Source organism: Anser cygnoides, chromosome 1 (genome assembly GCF_040182565.1).
Source record: "Anser cygnoides isolate HZ-2024a breed goose chromosome 1, Taihu_goose_T2T_genome, whole genome shotgun sequence".
NCBI lineage: Eukaryota > Metazoa > Chordata > Aves > Anseriformes > Anatidae > Anser > Anser cygnoides.
The window spans coordinates 147,174,621-147,194,376 of record NC_089873.1 but is presented as its reverse complement, the minus strand read 5'-3'; the positions used below and the strand labels follow the sequence as shown (position 1 = coordinate 147,194,376).

Sequence of the window (19,756 nt, the reverse complement as noted above, 5' to 3'; positions counted from 1 at the left end):
TCTAGAGCCGCCTCAGGGCCTGGGACAGAGGGTATGCTCCATGGGGGATGGCGCAGAGGCCCATGGAAACCTCTGCCGTTGCTAAAACGTTTCACTCCAATGGTTGGATGCTATGAGGAGGCTGAGCACCGCGGGGAAGTTCAGAATGGCTAATGGCAAATGCACAGGCAAAAGCCAACCCTAATATGCTACCCACTTAACTGGTCCTTCTGAGCAGGGACCGGGCCAAAGGGATGGATGGATCCTTTGCCTGAGGTATTTTTCCACTAGAAACATCTACTTCCAAGTGAACATCTACTTCTTATTTTTAATTAATTAATTATTTATTATGTTGTGTGTGTGTTTAAGAGATTCAGCTACCCAAGGAGCAGAATAAGGAAGTCGTGGGTAGTAAAGGGTACACCTGGGCTTCCCCAAGGTTTGCTGTACATATGTCTAAGCATTGTCAGAAGCTCATTCATTCAGTTATCAGAGATAGTTACAAGCAAACAACCAACAATAACAGCAACGAAAACCCTGTAAGAGATGTGAAAGGACATCTTGTTTCATTCTGAAAGACACAGCAGCTTTAACGTTTCTTAACAATATCAGAACAAACATCAATAGCTACTTGACAGATAGGTACTTTGGGAAATTGACAAATACTGTCTGTAACACAAAAGAACCGACCTGAACGTAGATACTCTTTGCTGATGAAATGTGCAGGCAGTGCGTGCAACACCTGTGGTGAGCCTTTCCCTTGCACAGCAGGCAGAGCACAGACTCACAGCCTGAGCCACCGCAGAGTGGGGTCCAGGAATATGTCCCCATCATTGCCTTAGGCCATAGCTGTCACCCTTGCCTTCTCCTCCTAGTCAATGCAGAGTAACAGGCTCTTCTACAAGGAAGCTGACATATTTCGGATGTCTCCATTAAGTGGCAATTTCTGTTTCTTCGACTATGAGAACCTGCTTGTCTCACTCAGTGGTAAGGGGCTATCTGGACAATTAGCTCACCTGTAGAGGACTATCTGCCTTGGACAGATGAACTGTACCTAGAGACCTACAAGGTCTCCCACATGATCTGGAGCAGTATTTCCCAGTCCACAAGTGGTACCAGAGGCAGAACTGCTGTCCTGTTCCTGCTGCTGCTGTGTGGTATGACTGGGCTTCAGCAGATGTCTCTTCACTTGTAACTGAAAATTTAGAAGTTTAAAACAGGAAGGAAAAAAGGACAAAAGGACTGTAAGAGAAAGGAAACACTAAAATGGATGAAAATATTAGGAAGACAAAACAGTTTATGATATCATTCTCTGTCCAGCGAACATGGGGGTCCATCTACAGTGCTGCTTTCGTAACACAAGCAACTCTGGCAGCATAATAACATTAACTTTGAAGCAGAAACCAAAGCTCAGCATAAAAATAGCAGAAACAGAACAGCATCCAGGACTGGAAAACACATATTCAAGCACAAGTACAGTTCAGGAGAGTTAGAGGTAAAGGGAAGGGCAAGTGAGTAGGGCTGCCTGCTGAAAGCATGTGCAAAACACAGCAAGTCCACAGTCTTTTTACATTGGGGAAGGATGACAAACAGGATTTTGCAGGGGAAATTCTGGAAGTTAGAAATGAGGAGACATTTCTTCTCAGAAAGAGCAGTCAGGCATTGGGACGGGTTGCCCAGGGAACTGGTGGAGTCACCGTCCTTGGGGGTATTTAAGGAAAGGTTGGACCTGGTGCTTAGGGACATGGTTTAGTGGGTGACATTGGTGGTAGGGGGACGATTGGACAAGATGATCTTGAAGTTTTTTTCCAACCTTAATGATTCTACGATTCTATGATTCTAAGTCCATGAACGGATGATGGCTAGAAGTCTTGCTATCAGATCATGAGCAAAAGCCAGTCCATCTTACTTAGGTACATAATTAGCACTTCAATTTTCAGTTCCTACTAGACAGCACTTAAAACATGCCCCATACAGATATCAAAATGACATATATGCTTTTAAAAAGAGTCAGGAAATTATCTTATTTGCCAAGGTTGTGTGTTTACATTGGCTGGACTGGAAGCTGCCTATAAATAACCCTGAAGAGTTATTTTTGCAAAATAAAATTTAGGAAATTCAGATGTTACTAATAATGGGGGGTGGGTGGGGAAGATATTCCTGAATGCGACAGCTGGCCAGTTTCTGATTCAACAGTCCCTGAAACAATAAGAGTTGATAATAGTTTAGATATGGTTTTGATTAACAGAAAGATTGGTCATAGCATGTTAATCTGAATAACTTAATTATGAGTTCATTTGTGTGAAAGTAGGCAGGAGGAGAAGCAACAGAAGACCCGTAACTAAAACTGTCACTTTCCAAATGGCATTTTTTCATAACCTACAGCTATGTCTAAATTTAGGTGCCGTCTCTTCCCACAGCTCCCCGCAGGTCTCGTGACTGTCTGGGCTGGAGGATGACTCAAAGGTGACAGCGCTCCCACCCACCTCTGTACGCAGGCTTCCTCTTTGTGGCACCCACTCAAGATGAACTGTTGATGTAGGAGAAACGTGTTCCCCGATGTGAAACCAGAAAGCAATCCTGCATCGACTTGTCCAGACATAGCCTAAGGGGAATGAGTGATTAAAACAGGTCTATGAAGCTGAGGAGCTCAGCTAATCCAGTGTAGGGGAAACCGGGCATTTAAGTCCAAAGGTGATAATGCTAGCTCAATTTTGTATCCTGAAGACAGAGGAAAATCTGATAGAATATGCATGAATAATCACCTCATGAAGGATGCTAGAAACTAACGGAGAACTTCAGAAAAATGACTTAAAGGTTAAGAAAAATGGGAAAAAAATGCCCAGAGTCCTGCTAATTTACATTACATTAAAACAAAGAGTAAAAGGTTCTTTATTTATGTAAACAAAAGGGAGAAGAAGATGTTGTTATGCAGAAAAGGTGGGACAGAGATTAAAAATAATATATATATGACTCCCAAACTAGTGAAATTCATAGTCCAGGAGAAAGTTTCAAGTAGATGCAAATACACTGGCTATTGTGAAGATAATTCTTGACTGGTTTCTGAAAGGGATGGTATATTACCTGGTTGTTCACAATAGCTGGAACCCGATTAGGAAGAATGACTGTCCTATGTCCTTACTAGTAGAGAGAAGTACGTGTTTAAGAGCAACAACCTGCACTGAGAACTGATTACACAGAAATCCCAGACCTGCCACTGTAGCTTTCATTTGGGCTATACCAGTCTCATCTGGAAAGCATAAAAGTCGCTTGTCAGCAACACTTCCAGGACAGAATGGGAAGGATGGTACATGTTCTATATATTTATATAAGCTAGAGACATTACAAGTGGCAAAAGCAGTGAAAACAGTGCACTGAGAAGATGGATGTGTTCCAGAAATGTGCAACAGACACTTACCAAAAGCTTCCCCTAATGAACAGCAGCACATTTGAATGTTTAATCTTATTCTCCCTTCTGACTGCTAATACTCTTAGCTTTGCTGACTGGCATCATAGTTATTTGAAGTTATTTAAATTATTTTACTTTGTATGTATGTGACAACACTTTAAATCAATAAGTTTTATCCACGGATTGACGTGAAAGTAGTAGTAAGTGTACAGGTTCTTACTGAGGTCCCTCTTGCAGCCTACAACACAACTTCTGCATGTTTCAGTTTGAATGTGAAACAGGGGAACTGTGTTTTATACTCCATCCACGCAGAAATCTGATACCAGAAAGTATCCTGGAATATTCTACCATCTTCTATGCAAGAGGAAATCAGGTTGCACCAACCTTTTAGAAACTATGAAGATGCAGGAATGAGAGTCTTACAACAATATAATTACAAAATTTGAAAATGCGTATCAACAAAGCTTTTCAACAGAAATTAGCTGAACACCTCTTACAGCTTACATTATTGCCAGATTTACAAGGTTCTTATACCATTTTTATCTGACACACAAAAGGAAAGAGAACAGAAAAAATCGATTGTGATGTTAATGGGTATAATCCTCTACTCATTAGTGTTACACCTACTTACTACAGGGATGAATTTGCTCCTCTGAGATTTAGTAAGTCACCTTTTCTAAAATCATCTACAGTTTCATTCTATCCACCTCTCAAAAATCCCCCAATTTTATTAGCATTAAATGATACTAGCAAGGCTAAAATGAACCATTTTGGAAGCATTTTGACGGTCCCTAAAAGCAGAGATTTTTTTTTTTTTTTTGATAGGGCACCAAACAAACCTTACTATTTAATGACTGTCTAATGCTCCCTTCTTTAAAAGGATGTCATAAGTGAGCCTCTGAAAGGTGTAGAGTATGCTCCCACAGAGGCCACACATCTCTAAGTGATGGGTCAGGCTTTGAGGCTGAATTCATTACAGATTCACAGATTCACAGATTTCTCTAGGTTGGAAGAGACCTCAAGATCATCGAGTCCAACCTCCGACCTAACACTAAGTACTCCACTAAACCATATCCCTAAGCTCTACATCTAAACGTCTTTTAAAGACCTCCAGGGATGGTGACTCCACCACCTCCCTGGGCAGCCCGTTCCAATGCTTAATAACCCTTTCGGTAAAGAAATACTTCCTAACATCCAACCTAAAACTCCCCTGTCGCAACTTTAGCCCATTCCCCCTCGTCCTGTCACTAGGCACGTGGGAGAATAGACCAACCCCCACCTCTCTACAGCCTCCTTTCAGGTAACTGTAGAGAGCGATGAGGTCGCCCCTGAGCCTCCTCTTCTCCAGGCTGAACAAGCCCAGCTCCCTCAGCCGCTCCTCGTAAGACTTGTTCTCCAGACCCCTCACCAGCTTGGTCGCCCTTCTCTGGACTCGCTCGAGCACATCCATGTCCTTCCTGTAGCGAGGGGCCCAAAACTGAACACAGTACTCGAGGTGCGGCCTCACCAGAGCCGAGTACAGGGGCACAATCACTTCCCTCGACCTGCTGGCCACACTGCTTCTTATACAGGCCAGGATGCCGTTGGCCTTCTTGGCCACCTGAGCACACTGCTGGCTCATATTCAGCCGACTATCCACCAATACTCCCAGGTCCTTCTCGGCCAGGCAGCTTTCCAGCCACTCATCTCCCAGCCTGTAGCTCTGCTTGGGGTTGTTGCAGCCCAGGTGCAGGACCCGGCACTTGGCCTTGTTGAACTTCATGCAGTTGACCTCAGCCCATCGCTCCAGCCTATCCAGATTATGAGAGTCCCATAGTGATCCATCTGTCCTGCAGCTGCAGGGAGGAACCAAAAAAGGTTGAGAACAAAGAAAATGTAGACATGAAGTACGCAGTTTTCACGAATACAATGATATTTGGATATTTGGAACTAAGCTGTGAATCTGCAGACAGACAAAAAAAATCCCAAATCTGCCATGGAGACTGAATGTCAGACTGTGAGCCACAGCACCAGGAAAACGCTGAACACTTCAAAGTGAAGCAGGGCTGTAGGCTGGGCTGTGGGAAAGGCTTCACTGCCTTCAGACTGGCTCTCTGCATCTCCTCCTGGAACACTTGGTCTTCAGATTAACTTGACACATACACGCTAAACTCTTAACTGTTTGCATTCATCTGTTGGCTGACTAGAGGTTACCTTCAGCAAAAGATATACTTACACAATTAAGGACAAATTCTGCTGGGAAGATGGGTCTCTGTGACACTATGCAATGACCACAGCTGGGACCCTGGCAAATGTGCTTGGGTACCCTTGTATGGGGTAAGCTGTTTGAAGGTGATCGGCAGAGCCAGTGGTACAGTACAAAGCTGTTAAGAGTGGTGCTTTGCACTTGCAAAGCTGATTTTGGAATGAAAAAATCATTGTTTTCTTTAAGAAATGCATTTGGTTTTGGATTATTTTTTTCCTTTTGGCTGCACTCCTTCTAAACACTGACTGACAAGATTTTTTTTTTCCCCTGGGTCTCACGGGAGTCTTCTGTATCCACGCTGCAGGGCACTGAGACCATCGGGCTTGTCTGTTCACCTCCTCCCACTTTCTCCTAGACCTCCTTTCCACCTTTTCCTCTTTCTGACTGTGAAGAACAGGAGAAGATCTCCACTACGCTGTTTCACTGCTCAGTAAAAAGCCTTTAAAAACTCCTAATATTACTTAATCACAGCTTCCAGTGCCCCTGCTGTCATAAAACATTATAACAATGGGCTGGCACTTCATCAATTGTAATATGCTGACATTACAGTCACAGCCATGCTCCACGTAATTGCCCTGCTCTACCACGGACTCTTAAGGTTTCTCGATCTCGAGCAATGCCTCTCTGCACTGGGGGCTGCAGGCAGAGTTTCGGGTCTAACAGCTCTGCTTTCTGAAGTTACGGTTATCGACCATCCATCCGAGCAGGATTTGGCCTTTCAGATACTAGGCGTGCCCTCGAATTTCATTCCCACACACTTAAATCTATTAGGACACTCTGTATTCTTCATTATTCCCAATTTTAGACATAACAGCACTAAACTTAAAACTTCCAAACAGAGATAATAGCAGTTATTAAGAATAAAGGAGCAAGCTTGAAGACAGTACAATAAACGAGATCTTGTTAGGACTTTGAACTCTTTACAGGTCCTACACACTTCCCAGCAAGAATATGACTTCAGACTATGGAAATTATTAATAAGATGCTTATTTCCAGGCAGAAGGCACCTTGAGAATCATTTTGATTATGCCGTGGTTTTTTTCTGTAGCCAAATTAAAACATAAATTATCTGCCCAAATGACTTCTACTGGAGAAGAAGGATGGCGACGAAATAAGAAAAAAAGACGGTGTAAACTCTCCCTGACCACATCTTGTGTGTGACTCACTCTGTAAAAGTCGCCATAGTGAGCTGCAAATATTTATTGCTCATGCTGTTGTAGCTTCTCTGACTGTGGGACAGAGATGACACTACAGAGACAGGAAAAAGCCTCTCTGCAGGGAGCTCTCAGGCACAGCAGGCATGCAAGAACCCTTGCTGGACACTTCCGAGGAGCAAAGCATAAAGAATATGCCACGTTACACTGTACGTTACCTGGCTGCTTGGACAACCACACGTAACGCTGAGATATGGATTTTCTAAAACACTGCTGGGAGCAGATATATTCTGGTATCTAGTGTTTTGTGCTACTGCTCTGTGACACCACAGTCTTGCTCTGGAAATTGTCCTCCCAGGCACAGAAATGCAGCATCCGTGAGCAACCAGACTGGTTTTGGTGCTCTGGCTGTTGTGGCAAGGGCAAGTGCCCTTGGTTGGGATTCCTCCAGGGTGCACAGCTTCGGATGCCAGGCAAAATCCCACACGCTTTGGCTGATAAACTTGCACAAGTAAAAGGCTACTGTGCGAGTTAAGCTTTGCTTATTCTGCACATTTTGCCAAGATTTTGAAAACCACTTAATGGACTTGGACAGACTTGGGGAGTGTTTTTAGACGGAAGTACTACTTGTTTAATGGATTTATTTCATAAACATTGGCACTGAGATTTTCAAAACTTCTTTGGGATTTGGCCTGCTGATACCCCTTAATTTTTAATGTAAAGTAACATCTGAACCTGGCAACAGTGAAATAACGGTAAAACTCCAGTAGCTGCCCAAGCCCATTTCATACTCAGAACAAGGCCTCCATCCAACAGGATGTGGATGGAATAGGTGGCTGATAGTTACATCTGGAAGATCACTTCCATTTGGCTTTACAAATCACGGCACAAGTATTATGTCCATGTCGTCCAAGTGTCTCATTTGAAAACTTCAATCTTCCCAATTTCAAATTTATGCAGATGAAATATGTGTGTGCATATTACGCAAATATATGCATAAAGGTACATAGTTGTACTTATTTTATATACATGTGTGTCTGTATATGAATGTATATGCATACATATATTCCTAAGTGCATTCTTCTCCCGTGGTGCTGGGTGCCTTGCTGTCGGTATCTCTTTAGAAACATCCAGTATTGATCTTCTGACTCTATACAGCCTTTCCTCTTATTCCTCTGTGGCCGCCTGGGATGAGCTAGTGCATTGAGAACTTCAGTGAGACAACACTGCACTTGTTCCCAGCGTGCTGCTCCTCTGAGTCTCCCAGACCTTCACCCTACAGGAGCAGTAATTAAAGAGAACAGATACCTAAGGGTGGGAGAGGGATCAGGATGCTGTATGGTGTGTAGGCAGTGCAAGCACTTGCATCCTGCATGTGAGACTAGAGCCGGGGAAAGGTGGTGGTGTGCAACGGTGGCTGGCTGGCAGAGGTCCCCTATTCGCTCTTCCTGTAGCAAAGTTCAGGACAGTCACATTGTCACCCCAGGTACTTGAAAGAAAAGGGAAAAAGGATGGAATCTGGGAGAAATCCTGGTTCTCTGATTTAATCACAACAAACTGAAAAGGTCTTTACATGCTCAGAGTAGAAGAAAACTAGTCATTAACTTATGGGTGGCAGCTGGTTTCCCAATAACGGCTCCTACACATTCTGGTTTTAATATCATTGTTCTTGTCAACTGTGGGAACGCAATGTGTATTAATGATGGTTTATTCCAAATTGGTCATTGTCAGAGTTAATAATTAGGTAGTCAGGCACCAATTATCTCTGTTTTGTCTCAAGTCATTAACTAAGAAATCTGGAGAAGCAATTTTGGAGGCAGGCATCAGAGCTGCATGTAGTAGGGCTGGGGTGGGCTCTGCTGTGCCCACACAAGAGATGCCTCACCCCAGAGAGCAGCACCAGCCTACATTGATGCTGCTGGGTGGCTCTGGGATTGCCAAGCCTCCAGTGCAGAGTTCCTCAAAAAAATAGGAACACATGTGGTGCCAATCAGCTCTTTGCACACCTGGTTTAGCTGTGAAGGAGGAAAATTCTCTGAAAGTGCTCAAAGAGCAGAGCAGCTCCAACAGGGCCACTGTGATGGCACCCTGAGCTCTTCCTCTGACCCTCTGGCTGGATGGGAACCATCAGGAGGACACATAGCAGTGGGAAGAAGTGTCAGGGCAAGTCTGCTCAGAGGACACGAGGTCCAAGTGTTTACGCTGCAAGAAGTCTCACGTGGCAATGACTTACGGAAAGTGCTCAGCACAAAGAATTCTCTCTCTCAGAGACTTTGAACACAAGTGAACCATGAAAGACAGGCTGGTGACCAGTCACTAGTGGGGTTCCCCTGGGTTCCATGTTAGGGCCAGTTCTCTTCAATGATTTCATAAATGATCTGGACACAGGACTTGAATGCATACTAAGTAAGTTTGCAGATGATACTAAATTTGGAGGAACTGTTCACTCCCTTGTGGGTAGAGAAGCTTCACAGAGAGATCTTGACAAATTAGAAGGCTGGGCAATCACCAACCACATGAAATGTAACAAGAGCAAGTGCTGGATTCTGCACCTGGGATGGAGCAACCCTGAATATACGTATAGACTGTGGGACAAAAAGCTGGAGAGCAGCCTCTTGTCTGTTCTGGTCGATGGCAAGTTGAACATGAGACAGCAGTGTGCCCTGGCACTCCAAAGGGCCAACCATACCCTGGGGTGCATCAGGCATGGCAACGCCAGCTGGTCAAGGGAAAGGATTGTCCCGCTCTGCTCTGTGCTGGAGCAGCCTCACCTTGAGTGCTGTGTGCAGTTTTGGGCACCACAATGTAAGGACATAAAACTATAAGAGAGTGTCCACAGGAGGGCTATGAAGACAGTGTAGGGTCTGGAGGGGAAGATGTATGAGGAGCGGATGAGGTTAATTTGGTTTGCTCAGCCCTGAGCAGAGCAGGCCGAGGGGAGGCCTCATGGTGGCCTGCAGCTCCCTCACGAGGGGAGCGGAGGGGCAGGCGCTGAGCTCTGCTCTCTGGGGACAGCAACAGGACCCGAGGGAACGGCACGGAGCTGGGACAGGGGAGGGTCAGGCTGGGGGTTAGGGAAAGGTTCTGCACCCAGAGGGTGGTCGGGCACTGGGACAGGCTGCCCAGGGCAGTGGTCACAGCACCAAGCCTGGTGGAGTTCAAGGAGCATTTAGACACCCCTCTCAGACATATGGCCTGATTTTTGGGTGGTCCTGTGCGGAGCCAGGAGTTGGAGTTGATGGTCCTTGGGGATCCTTTTCAAATCAGGATATTCTATGATTCTAAGACATCCCACTAAAATAACCCTACAAAACAAACAAACAAACAAACAAAATAAAACCACTCATGTGGCACTCCCAGGCTCTCCAAAGTGCTCTTCTTCTGGGGCACAGCTAAGCCCATGGAGGTGCTTCCGAGCCACTGGCAGCCCCTGCCTCTCTTTGGGTGTGTGCAAGATGCCTGGCTGTGGTCATCCTCTCCCATTTTCCATACACATTGAGGAGATTACACCAGAAATGCTGGGTGGAAAGCCTTCAGCCGTTCCTGCTGTACATTTTTCTGGCTGCTTCAGATTGAATTGACTGAAGCAAACGTATTCTCAGTGCCTTAGGACAGAGCACCAAAAAATTCCCTTTTCAGTTATTCTGGTGTATTTTGTCCTTCTCATTCAAGGATTTCCAAGGTTATCCTTCCCTTGTGGGTGCAAATATAAATGGAGGATGTTCACAGAAGCCCACACCTCCACCTGTCATGAGCTTACCTCAACATAAAGGATAGGAAAAATGCCAATCTTGTCGCCCAGCATTCCTTCTGCCCAGTTGTCATCTACCCTCCTGATGACCGTCAAGATTTCATCCTAAAATCAAAAATATACAAAATATATCATTAGATTTTTTCCACTGGATAAATTCCACAATTCATAGTTACCTACATGACAACCTAGGGAAAGAGCATATGAAAAAAGGCCTTAAGCCACATAGAAATGTTCCTTGAGTCCTGGACCCAGCATCCTACCCCATGCATCCCAGTCATAGAGCACTAAAGTGCCCTGCAGCTCATGCCAGCTGCCAACAGCTCCAAGTGCATATGCACAGCAGTAGGAACAGGTAACTCCTGTCTTCACTGCAGGGACTGGGAGAATATTTGATTCATGAAGTTGTTTCTAATCCAAAGGAGAAAACACTCCAGCACAAATCTGTGCATCCCAGTGCCTACCATGACACTTGGCTGCTGCAGAAGGAAATTCAATGGGAAATCCCAGCAGAGCACAGGTAGACCTGGAAACCTTGTCAGCAAGAAACACGTAGTATAGTGCAAGGTGCCCAGCAGCTACCCTTCACTGCTGGAGCACTGAATGTCAGCTTTCATTAAAAAAAAATAAAAAAATCAGAAGGTGAAAATGCAGAGCAGGTAAAAAGGCAAGTATAACAGTATAAAAAATGAGTTGCATTCAACTGCTGGATCAGCTTCAGTTTAGATTCAAGTTAGTTTTGTAAAGCCAATGGCATTATAATACTATAGTTAATTCAAGATATATTGCAAAAAATCATAGCAGAAGATAAACTTTGATTATAAAGCAGATTAAGAAAAGTGTTGGTAAAGAAGACTCATACTGTACAAAGTTTCTTTTGATAGACTAAAACCCAAAACATACCAGTCATTACAAAAGCCCACATGACTAGAAACAAACCCTGAGTGTTTCCAGTTTGGGTGGTTTAACTCATCGATAGACCTGTGCTGTCACATCTGTGTGCTCAGTTTGCCACACCAAGCAAGGCCTTGACCTAGCACCACTTTTTACAGCTGCTGCTGAAGGCAACCCTCTCTGTGGGGCATCACCTGCATGTCAAGGTCCCACTGAGACTTTCCTGTAACCGCACGAAAGGAGTGGGCTGAGAGAAGCTGTGAAGTCAAGTTTGCTGATATGCCACTCATTCTCTCACGGCATCCAAGCCTCCTCCGTTTCTGTGCAGAAATTTGTAAGACAGAAAAAATCATTTTCCTCCAGAAAGCTGAGACAGAGTTCCCCGCCTTTCTCACTTTATTTTCACCACTCAACCTAGGCAAATAAAAGCACACACGTACATATGGCATACAGTCCTCTGTATAACAAGTTATCCATGTTAACTGCTCAGGTGAGGGGAGATTTATTTTTTTGCAGATAACTCTCAAACAGGAAAAAAAAAAAAAAACAACACTAACTTCTGATCCAAGCTGTTTAGACCATGGACTTAAATTGATAGAAAATGCTCAGAACAGTGAGGTGACGCACTTTGCTGTTTTGAGAACGTGTGCATTTTGAACATGTACGCTTTCAAATAGTTTAAATGTTTCCTTTGAATTATTCATCTGAATGATCCATTTGGGGAAAGCTAAGAGAAACAGCCACAGACTGAACCTTCAGCTATTTATTACAGCTGGAAGGATGCAAAAAGAATTTGTGCATTTAATTTCCTGAAGAAAAGAATAGCATTCCCCTCCAAAGCTGTGTCTGCACGGACCATTTTTGATCTGTGTAAAGAACTGACAGTTATACGTCTCTGCAAAGTTTCCACATGCTCTTACAAAAGACCGATTATCATAAATTTAGAATCTAGGTAAAGAGGGTAAATAAAGAAAATAAAAGACTTCACTGCTTCAAGAACCTGCTACGAGAGTTCCCACTTCCTATATTTGTTCAGCTATTTTTTTTAACATACTTTTTATAAAACCGAAAGCATGATGAGCCTACGCTTTCACTATATGTGTATATAAACATATATATATCTTATGTGTACGGGTGTATGGGTATATATGTAAGATATGAAATTGATGTAAGATAAGAAGTTGAGAAAAAAAAAATTTGAGAAAAAAAGAATTGAGAAAAAACTTTTTAACTGTAAAAACCCTGAAGCCCTCAACTAGCCTTCATGTTAAAGGACCTGTGCAATCTTTGTCCATGGGGCACGCTGGACAGGCACATGGCAGAAGAGGTGGATCCTGCTGATCCTGCACAAGGATGGGGCAGGGAAGAGGTGACCTTTGAAGGTCCCTTCCAGCTTTACTTTCTACAGACTTATAAAATCTAGAAGCATTTCCATACACTGATTTTAGTTTGGCTCTGCCAAGTCTGGCTGTTGAATGTGGCCATATATGAGAAAATCAGATCGTCGCACATAACGAGATATACCGACATTCAAAATGTGCATCTTTGTGGGAGAGCAAAGTGCAAATCCTTGAGAATGCTTTCCATTACAGAATTCATTTTCAGAAGGGTGTTGAAAATCTGTAAGAATTACAGCAAAGCCTGAAACATCTCTTGACATTCTTTATTAATAGAAAGTTTCTTTGAATTCACAGCCCACGACATCATTCCACACGCTGGGCTGGCAAAAGCTCCAGCATGAACTGTTTTAATGCCTTAAATTAGTTGGATAGCTGTGCTACCTATAAATTCCTAGAAAGGTTCCCTAAAGGATCATGAACAGTAAAGAGCCACAGATCTCTTGGCATACCACTTAAACTTTCTGAACTTCACTATTTCACATCTACTAAATTGATTCACAGGCAGCGTAAGTGAATCCAAGCCTAAAGTCTCGTTTCAAAAGCCAATGGTATCCACTGCAGGTTGACAAAGATAACTCATGCTCTTTTTATGCCTGTTCCTAAAGTCTCTAATTATTTGCTCCCTTTTACCTGCTGAAGTCTCTCCCTATTCACCAGCGTGGGGCAGCCCTGCTCCAGGCGCGTAGGACCTGCGCTTCCAGCTTATAACATTATCCGAAAGGGAGGCAAAGATAAATCACTCAGAAAGCAATCTGACTGACAGCGAAATGAACCCTTTTGCTGAGAAGACGGCACAAAATTGCGTCCAACAACAGCCATGACTCGCAGCCTGATTTTTACTCTCGTCGTTAACAGCCATTAACGAAGCGATACCAAATACCAAGCAGATGCGTCTGCTGCTCTGCACAACAACCCCATCTCGAGCGGCAGGGAGATCCCGGTGCTGGCAGGGTGGCACCGTGCAGTGCTCTGTGCTCCGGCTGACCACTCTTGCCAGCTGGCGTGAGCGTCCCCATTGCCATCTACCAGCATGACGGTCCCTCTGAAAAGCGAAGGCTGCTGGCGCTGCGTGCCAAGGGGCGGGGATGCTGCTCTGCAGCCAGGCACCAGTACAGGACAAGAGTCACGTCACTTGTTAACCAGCACTATGGGCTGGGAGCAAAAATGATGGGAAGTGAAGGAAGTGGCTGATGGATTAGAAACGTGATGAGCAATAAGGCACGGGAAACAGTTCGTGCTACCTTGACAGGTCTGAAACTCGCCTGCCACTGGGACTCAGCCTCCAAAGTGCCACCTGAACTCCTCCACACAAATGTGGTCAAACACCAAAACAAAATCGGGCTGAATCTGGACCCTGTCTAAGGCTGGAGTAACTACATAGACAGACAGCAATGGGATTACTCCAGATTTGCATTGCTATAGCTGAAATCCTTTTTGTACCAGAAATCCCAGCCCAAGGAAGGATGGGTCATGTTTTAAAACAGAGACAGCAGGAGCCCAGGTTCGTACAGCGGTGTTACCTCAGGAGACATTAGAAAGCTGTGTTCAATGAGCATATCCCGAAGGTGTACAGAGAGATGCCCCGTGGTGACAGCAAACACTAGTGAGAATAAGGAGCTGCCAGATTTAAATGGACCCAGGGCTGGAGGCAGTCATTACAGAGAGCAACATAGCTGCTCAGTGCTTGGTTTGGCTGATCCCTGCTAATCACTGAGGAAAAACGCATTAAGCTACAGATCTGGGGTGTTTCATTTTCTTGTAGACACTGAAGAGGAGGAAACAGAGGCAGGACCCTCCGCTTTCACCTACAGCTAATCTGGGAGAGGGAACTAAGGAAGTAGTCCACATGGTGTAAGAAAACAGCAAGTCTGAGTTTTGTTTGTTGCCCTGGATGCTCAGGGTGCAGGTTGCTCTTTCTCTCCCGTTTTTAAACCTACAACCACACATACAAAAGTATTGTCACTGATTTATCTTTGGCCTTTTCTCCGTAGAGTGCTCTGCCTACAGGAGACGAGAATGGGTAAATGGTAGAGGCCCTCTGCAGAGGATCAGCGTGCAGCAGATTTCATTTCCTTGTAGTCCGCCTCTGGGACAACAGGACATCTAAATATTGAAAAAAGTACTAAGAGGAAAACCCAAATATCCTTCCTTTGTTTTCTTTTACTGCACTGACAGATATTCTGTCTGCACAGTAACAAAGAGGATGAGAAAAAGCATAGTCTAGCAAACGAGTAACAAAACATAATGATACAGAAGATGCCTATGTTTGATTTCTTCTTGCAGTTTCTCTTCAGAATAAAATTCTTCTTTACTGTATGTTTATATATAAAATCCAATTTCTTCTTTATTGTATGTTTATATATAAAATCCACTTATAAATGTCTGGCAGCATTAAATGAGATTTGGGACACAAATAGTTTATGCTAGTTTATATGAATGGTGTCCTGATGCAACTTCTCCTACCTGAGAAAAGAGAAAATAGAGTAAATGGAATTGAGATCGGGTCCGGCGTCTTCAGACGCAAACTGAGACATTCAAATGTCTATTACTCTGAGTGACAAATCGCATCTCCCGCAAGGCAGTGCTCGTGACTCTGTGCAGAGGAACTGACTGCATCAGCAGATGATCTGAAATCTGGGCTAAACAGGAACCTTCACCAGCACAGGTGACAGCTAAAATTAGCATTGAGAAAACCAATGAAAACATGACGGTAAAGTCCTGAGATGAAAAATAGATTATTCACTGTCAGAGAGAACAATAGGCAAGACATAAAAACAGTTACAAGGTGACAGTGCACGTAGTGGAAGGAAGAAAGCAGCAGCAGAACTGAAACCAACCCCCCTTGGGGAAAACACAGACACCGGGGATAAAAGGATGCAGAAAGTAACAAGAGGGGTGAAAAAAAGGAAAATTGAGGGATTGAGACTAAAGCTACACAGCAGAAAGAAACGCTGCCTATAGGAATGGTGTTGGACAGCCAAGAAAATGAGAACTATCAGTACAAAAAGGCAGGTGCTGTAAAGGGAGGACACTTATATATGGCATCAAACATACCAGATACCAAAGCGGCTAAGAAAGGACCTGCTCGAACAAAAGAGACTGCAACTCTCTGCCATCCCGACTGAGTTGCTTGGATCAAGCAAGCGATGAATACCTCGGGCAGACAAGGAAGAGTGCTTCTCAGATAAACCACCTCTGTACCTCTGGGAAAGGGGAACAACACGCCAGCAAATATACTTACTAGTAGTATCTCAGAGGTAACTCCTGGCTTTCTGTTAGTGCAGAGCTACTACTTCCCACAAAGCAGCCCATTTTCTCAGAGTTTCACAGCTGAAATGAGTCTGGGTAGTGGCAGGGTCTGCAGTGTTTACAAGCAAACACTTTGCTCGCTATAGAGCAAAAGTGCTTACAAATCTTCTGTTAAATAAATATGAGAAAGTATACGTTCTAGGAAATCGCATTCTGCTGAGAAATGTTGCATGAGTGAAAAAGATGTTCCATTTGGTGAGAAAATTATACGCTGCAAATAATTCATTCAGCTATAATAAGTAGCCTCAAAAGAGGAGGTCAGTAAAACCCCGGTGAAGGATATTTTTATCATCTATTTCATATTCATTTCCAGCATAACTGTTATTACTTTATGTGATACTATAACAACCAGAGACAGCTGAAATAAAACAGAAAATGACAATAAGCAGGTTCTCCATGGCATTCAGTGCCATAAATTAACATTAGGGGATATGCTTTATTTTACTATGGGTTTTTTGGTATCCATGAAGCCCCTCTGAAGTCATCACAAATTGCTAGGGAGGGAGGGGGAGGCAGGAAGGGAGGTGGGGGAGAAAGGGGAAACATGACATTTTAAATCCAAAGGAAATGACAATATCTCAGTTTTCCCTCATTCCAAATGGAATTTATTAAACATTTCAGCTTTTTAAAAAAACAAAGACTATTTCTTGAATGTCTGCTTTTTAATATGTTTGTGTTCTTGAAATAGGAAATGCTGTGATATACGATGATAGTGCATTTCAATTGCTAATTGCTATATGGTATGATGCAACGTACATTTTGAAGCTGAATGCCATTTTAAAACAAAATACTGAAGCATCTGCTTCAATAAGGAACACTAAAGGACACATTTCCATTTGATTTTTTTCTGAAATTGGGTAGTTCCTGCGTAACACTTTAATGCAGGTGAAATATATGCCTTTTAGACAGAAAAAATGTTCTCAGAAAGTGGGTATTATGTTCTACCTGTTGTGTTTTGTGTTAACTGTGTGGTACCTGGCCCAAGCTATCTCAGTGGCGCATCCTTCAGACAAAACGGGAGCAATTTCACAAGGATGCTACCACAGGGCTTGCTGGGGGCACTGCAGGGGCTAGTGAGTGGGTTCTGCCCCTGTTGGGAGGAGGATTTGCAGGTCTGGAGATGTCGATGTCCTTCTGCACGTGGCATGAGGGGGCATCCCGCTTGGCAAAGGAAATCCACCCCTGCCAGCTCCCAGCATCACCTTGCTTCGGGCACAGCTGCTAGCACCACACGTGCTCCTTCAGTCCCTGTAGTAACAGACTTTGTTAAAAAAATAACCCCGTTTCCCTACCTTGGTGAAGGTCAGGCAATCCTTGTCTTGGTCTTTATCCTTTATTTCAAAGTCGTAAAGTGCTTTGCCCTGAGGTGGAGCTTGCGGGAGGGGCTTGATGCACTGGATGTAGCTGGCGGGGAAGAAGCCGTGGTTGCCATTGAGCTCCCCGTGGTACCAGTTCTCATCCACCTTCCGCCGCAGGATGATGATGTCCCCTTTGTTAAACTTGAGGTCGCCGGGCTCTTTTCCCTCATACGTATAGAGAGCTTTGCCGTAGGGAAGCTGAGAAGCACTCTGGAAAAAAACAAAATACATGACAGCTTTAAGAAAACTCCAGCCAGAGACGGTTTCCTTTTAGAAGTGTCACTTGGAGCCAGACACAACCCAATTGCGACCAAACTACCCTGATGGCTGCAGCTGACTGCTACGCAGCACCAGACCCCAGATACTACAGAAAAACTAGGATTGTGTGTGGTAGCAGGACGGAGAAGGTGACACACCAGAGCCAGCAATGCGGCGCCGGAGAGGCTCTGCAGTTCTCCTCGAGCTCAGCTCAAACCCACAGCACCTCTCACACGATCGAGCACCTCCTGTCCGCTTGCACAGCGTGCTCTGGCAGCGGGATTTCGTGATTGAACAAGCAGAGCTTGGCATGCCTAGAGGTAACACATCAGACGTTTCGACCTTCAGGGTTGCTTTGGTTTCTGCGGCACAGCAAGATAAACTAAACCAAACCAGCTTGAAGACTCGCACGGGTTTGAAAGTTGGCAAGTCGAAAATTGTTCGCGGTGTTTGTTTGAGCGATTCCAAACACTTTGGAGTTTGAAGCATTTAGTTTAGCTTCTGATTCTGTAACCAAATACCCTCACTTCTTGCAAAATCCCCAAGTCTCCTGCTGTTCGCTGAGGGCTACTGTAAACAGTTATAATAGTCATTGTTGCTTATGAATTAATGTCCCCGGGGAGAAGTGGAATAGGCAGAATGCATCAAATCTTTCTTTTAGAGCTAAAAACAGCTCTGAGGCTTTCGCTCTCATTAAAAGAATGAAAGAAACTTTAAAAAAATGACAGCACAAGCCTAAAAATTAAATAGTTTGGTGCGACAGAAAACAGAAACCTATTCCGACAGAAACTACCCCATTGGGAAGAGTTCATGCCGGGGTTCGCTTTGGCCTGGTGCAAGATTGTCTCACCCTGGCTGCGACTGCACGGACGCTGTTTTGGGGGGACTGCCAGCTTACACAGCCCTTGCCTTGCCCTCCCTGGGGATTTGCTGCCCTTCCCGCTGAAGGGCACGGTGCGGGGAGGAGCTGTGGGGACAGGTAGCTCTGCAGTTGGCAGAGTGACCCACGCTGGCGGGGGAAAAGCGCATAGCCGCATTACCCTGTGACATCTCTTATTTTATTTAGCTTGATCTGAGAGTCAGCTTGCCAGACTCAGCACAAATGTGTAGCAGCATGTACGGCAGGGAACGTCAAAGGGGTTTTGTAAAGTCAGCCTTTCTCAAGTGTCTTTCATTCTGAGATGTGATTCCAAAAATGACATGCTTTTCTGCTCTAGAGTACTCTCCTCCCTGCTCTGGTCACTGGCTGTGAATAGTGTGCCCTACAGGGACAACGAAAAACTAAAAGGTATGTTCAATAAAATACGCTGGTATTTGCCAGGGTGTTTCTTAGGCCTGTACTTCTGGATGATACTCATACGCATAGGAAGAGCAATATGATGCTTTCATGAGGGAGAAGGTGCAATGGCCTGGCAGAAACACTCCATTTCTCCATCCCAAACAGAAAATGCGATGCTAGGAATTTTTTAGAGCTTTGTTAAAGCAGCAAGCAGAGGGATTATTGGGCCCCGGTGGGAGAATTAAACAGACCTGGGGCAGTTTTTGTGCTCTACATCCTCACTGTCCCACCAGAGGAGCAGAAGCAGCAGCCCACCGTCTGCAGTGCCAGGTGGTCGCTGCAGGGCAGACACCACACTGACCAAAAAGGAAGTTATCTTCACCCACAGGCATTAAATCACTCTTTTTATTAGGAAGGGATCGAATAGTTGTACAGGTTTCGGAACGGGTGTGCAACAGGTCTTGCCTGCGTCCGCCATGTAGCGACCGAGCCAGTCAGGCAGGCGCAGCCATACGGAGCACTACCTGTGCTGCCTGCATGAGGATTTGATTTCATTCAGATGGGTCCCCAGCTGTCTCTGGTTTATTGTTCCTCTTTTTCCCTCTGTATTCTTTTTGCTTTTGCTGTGTACGAATGAAGGCACCCACTTAAAGACCAATATTTTGGAAGCACGTTCAAACATAACAAAAAGAAAAAAGTAAAAAAAAAAAAACCACAGAA

The 19,756-nt window shown here is 44.4% G+C and overlaps 1 protein-coding gene across 2 annotated transcripts in view; it reads right to left on the bottom strand.

The window, feature by feature from the left end:
- Positions 1-19,756, bottom strand: part of SH3RF3 (SH3 domain containing ring finger 3) — a 238,815-nt gene that overhangs the window by 70,838 nt on the left and 148,221 nt on the right. For both annotated transcript variants that reach the window (XM_066985177.1, XM_066985186.1), the window contains exons 2-3: positions 17,434-17,709; positions 10,548-10,643 (exon numbers count right to left, since the gene is read on the bottom strand). In XM_066985177.1, the coding sequence (XP_066841278.1) occupies positions 10,548-10,643; positions 17,434-17,709 (372 nt within the window). The remainder of the gene's footprint in view (positions 1-10,547; positions 10,644-17,433; positions 17,710-19,756) is intronic.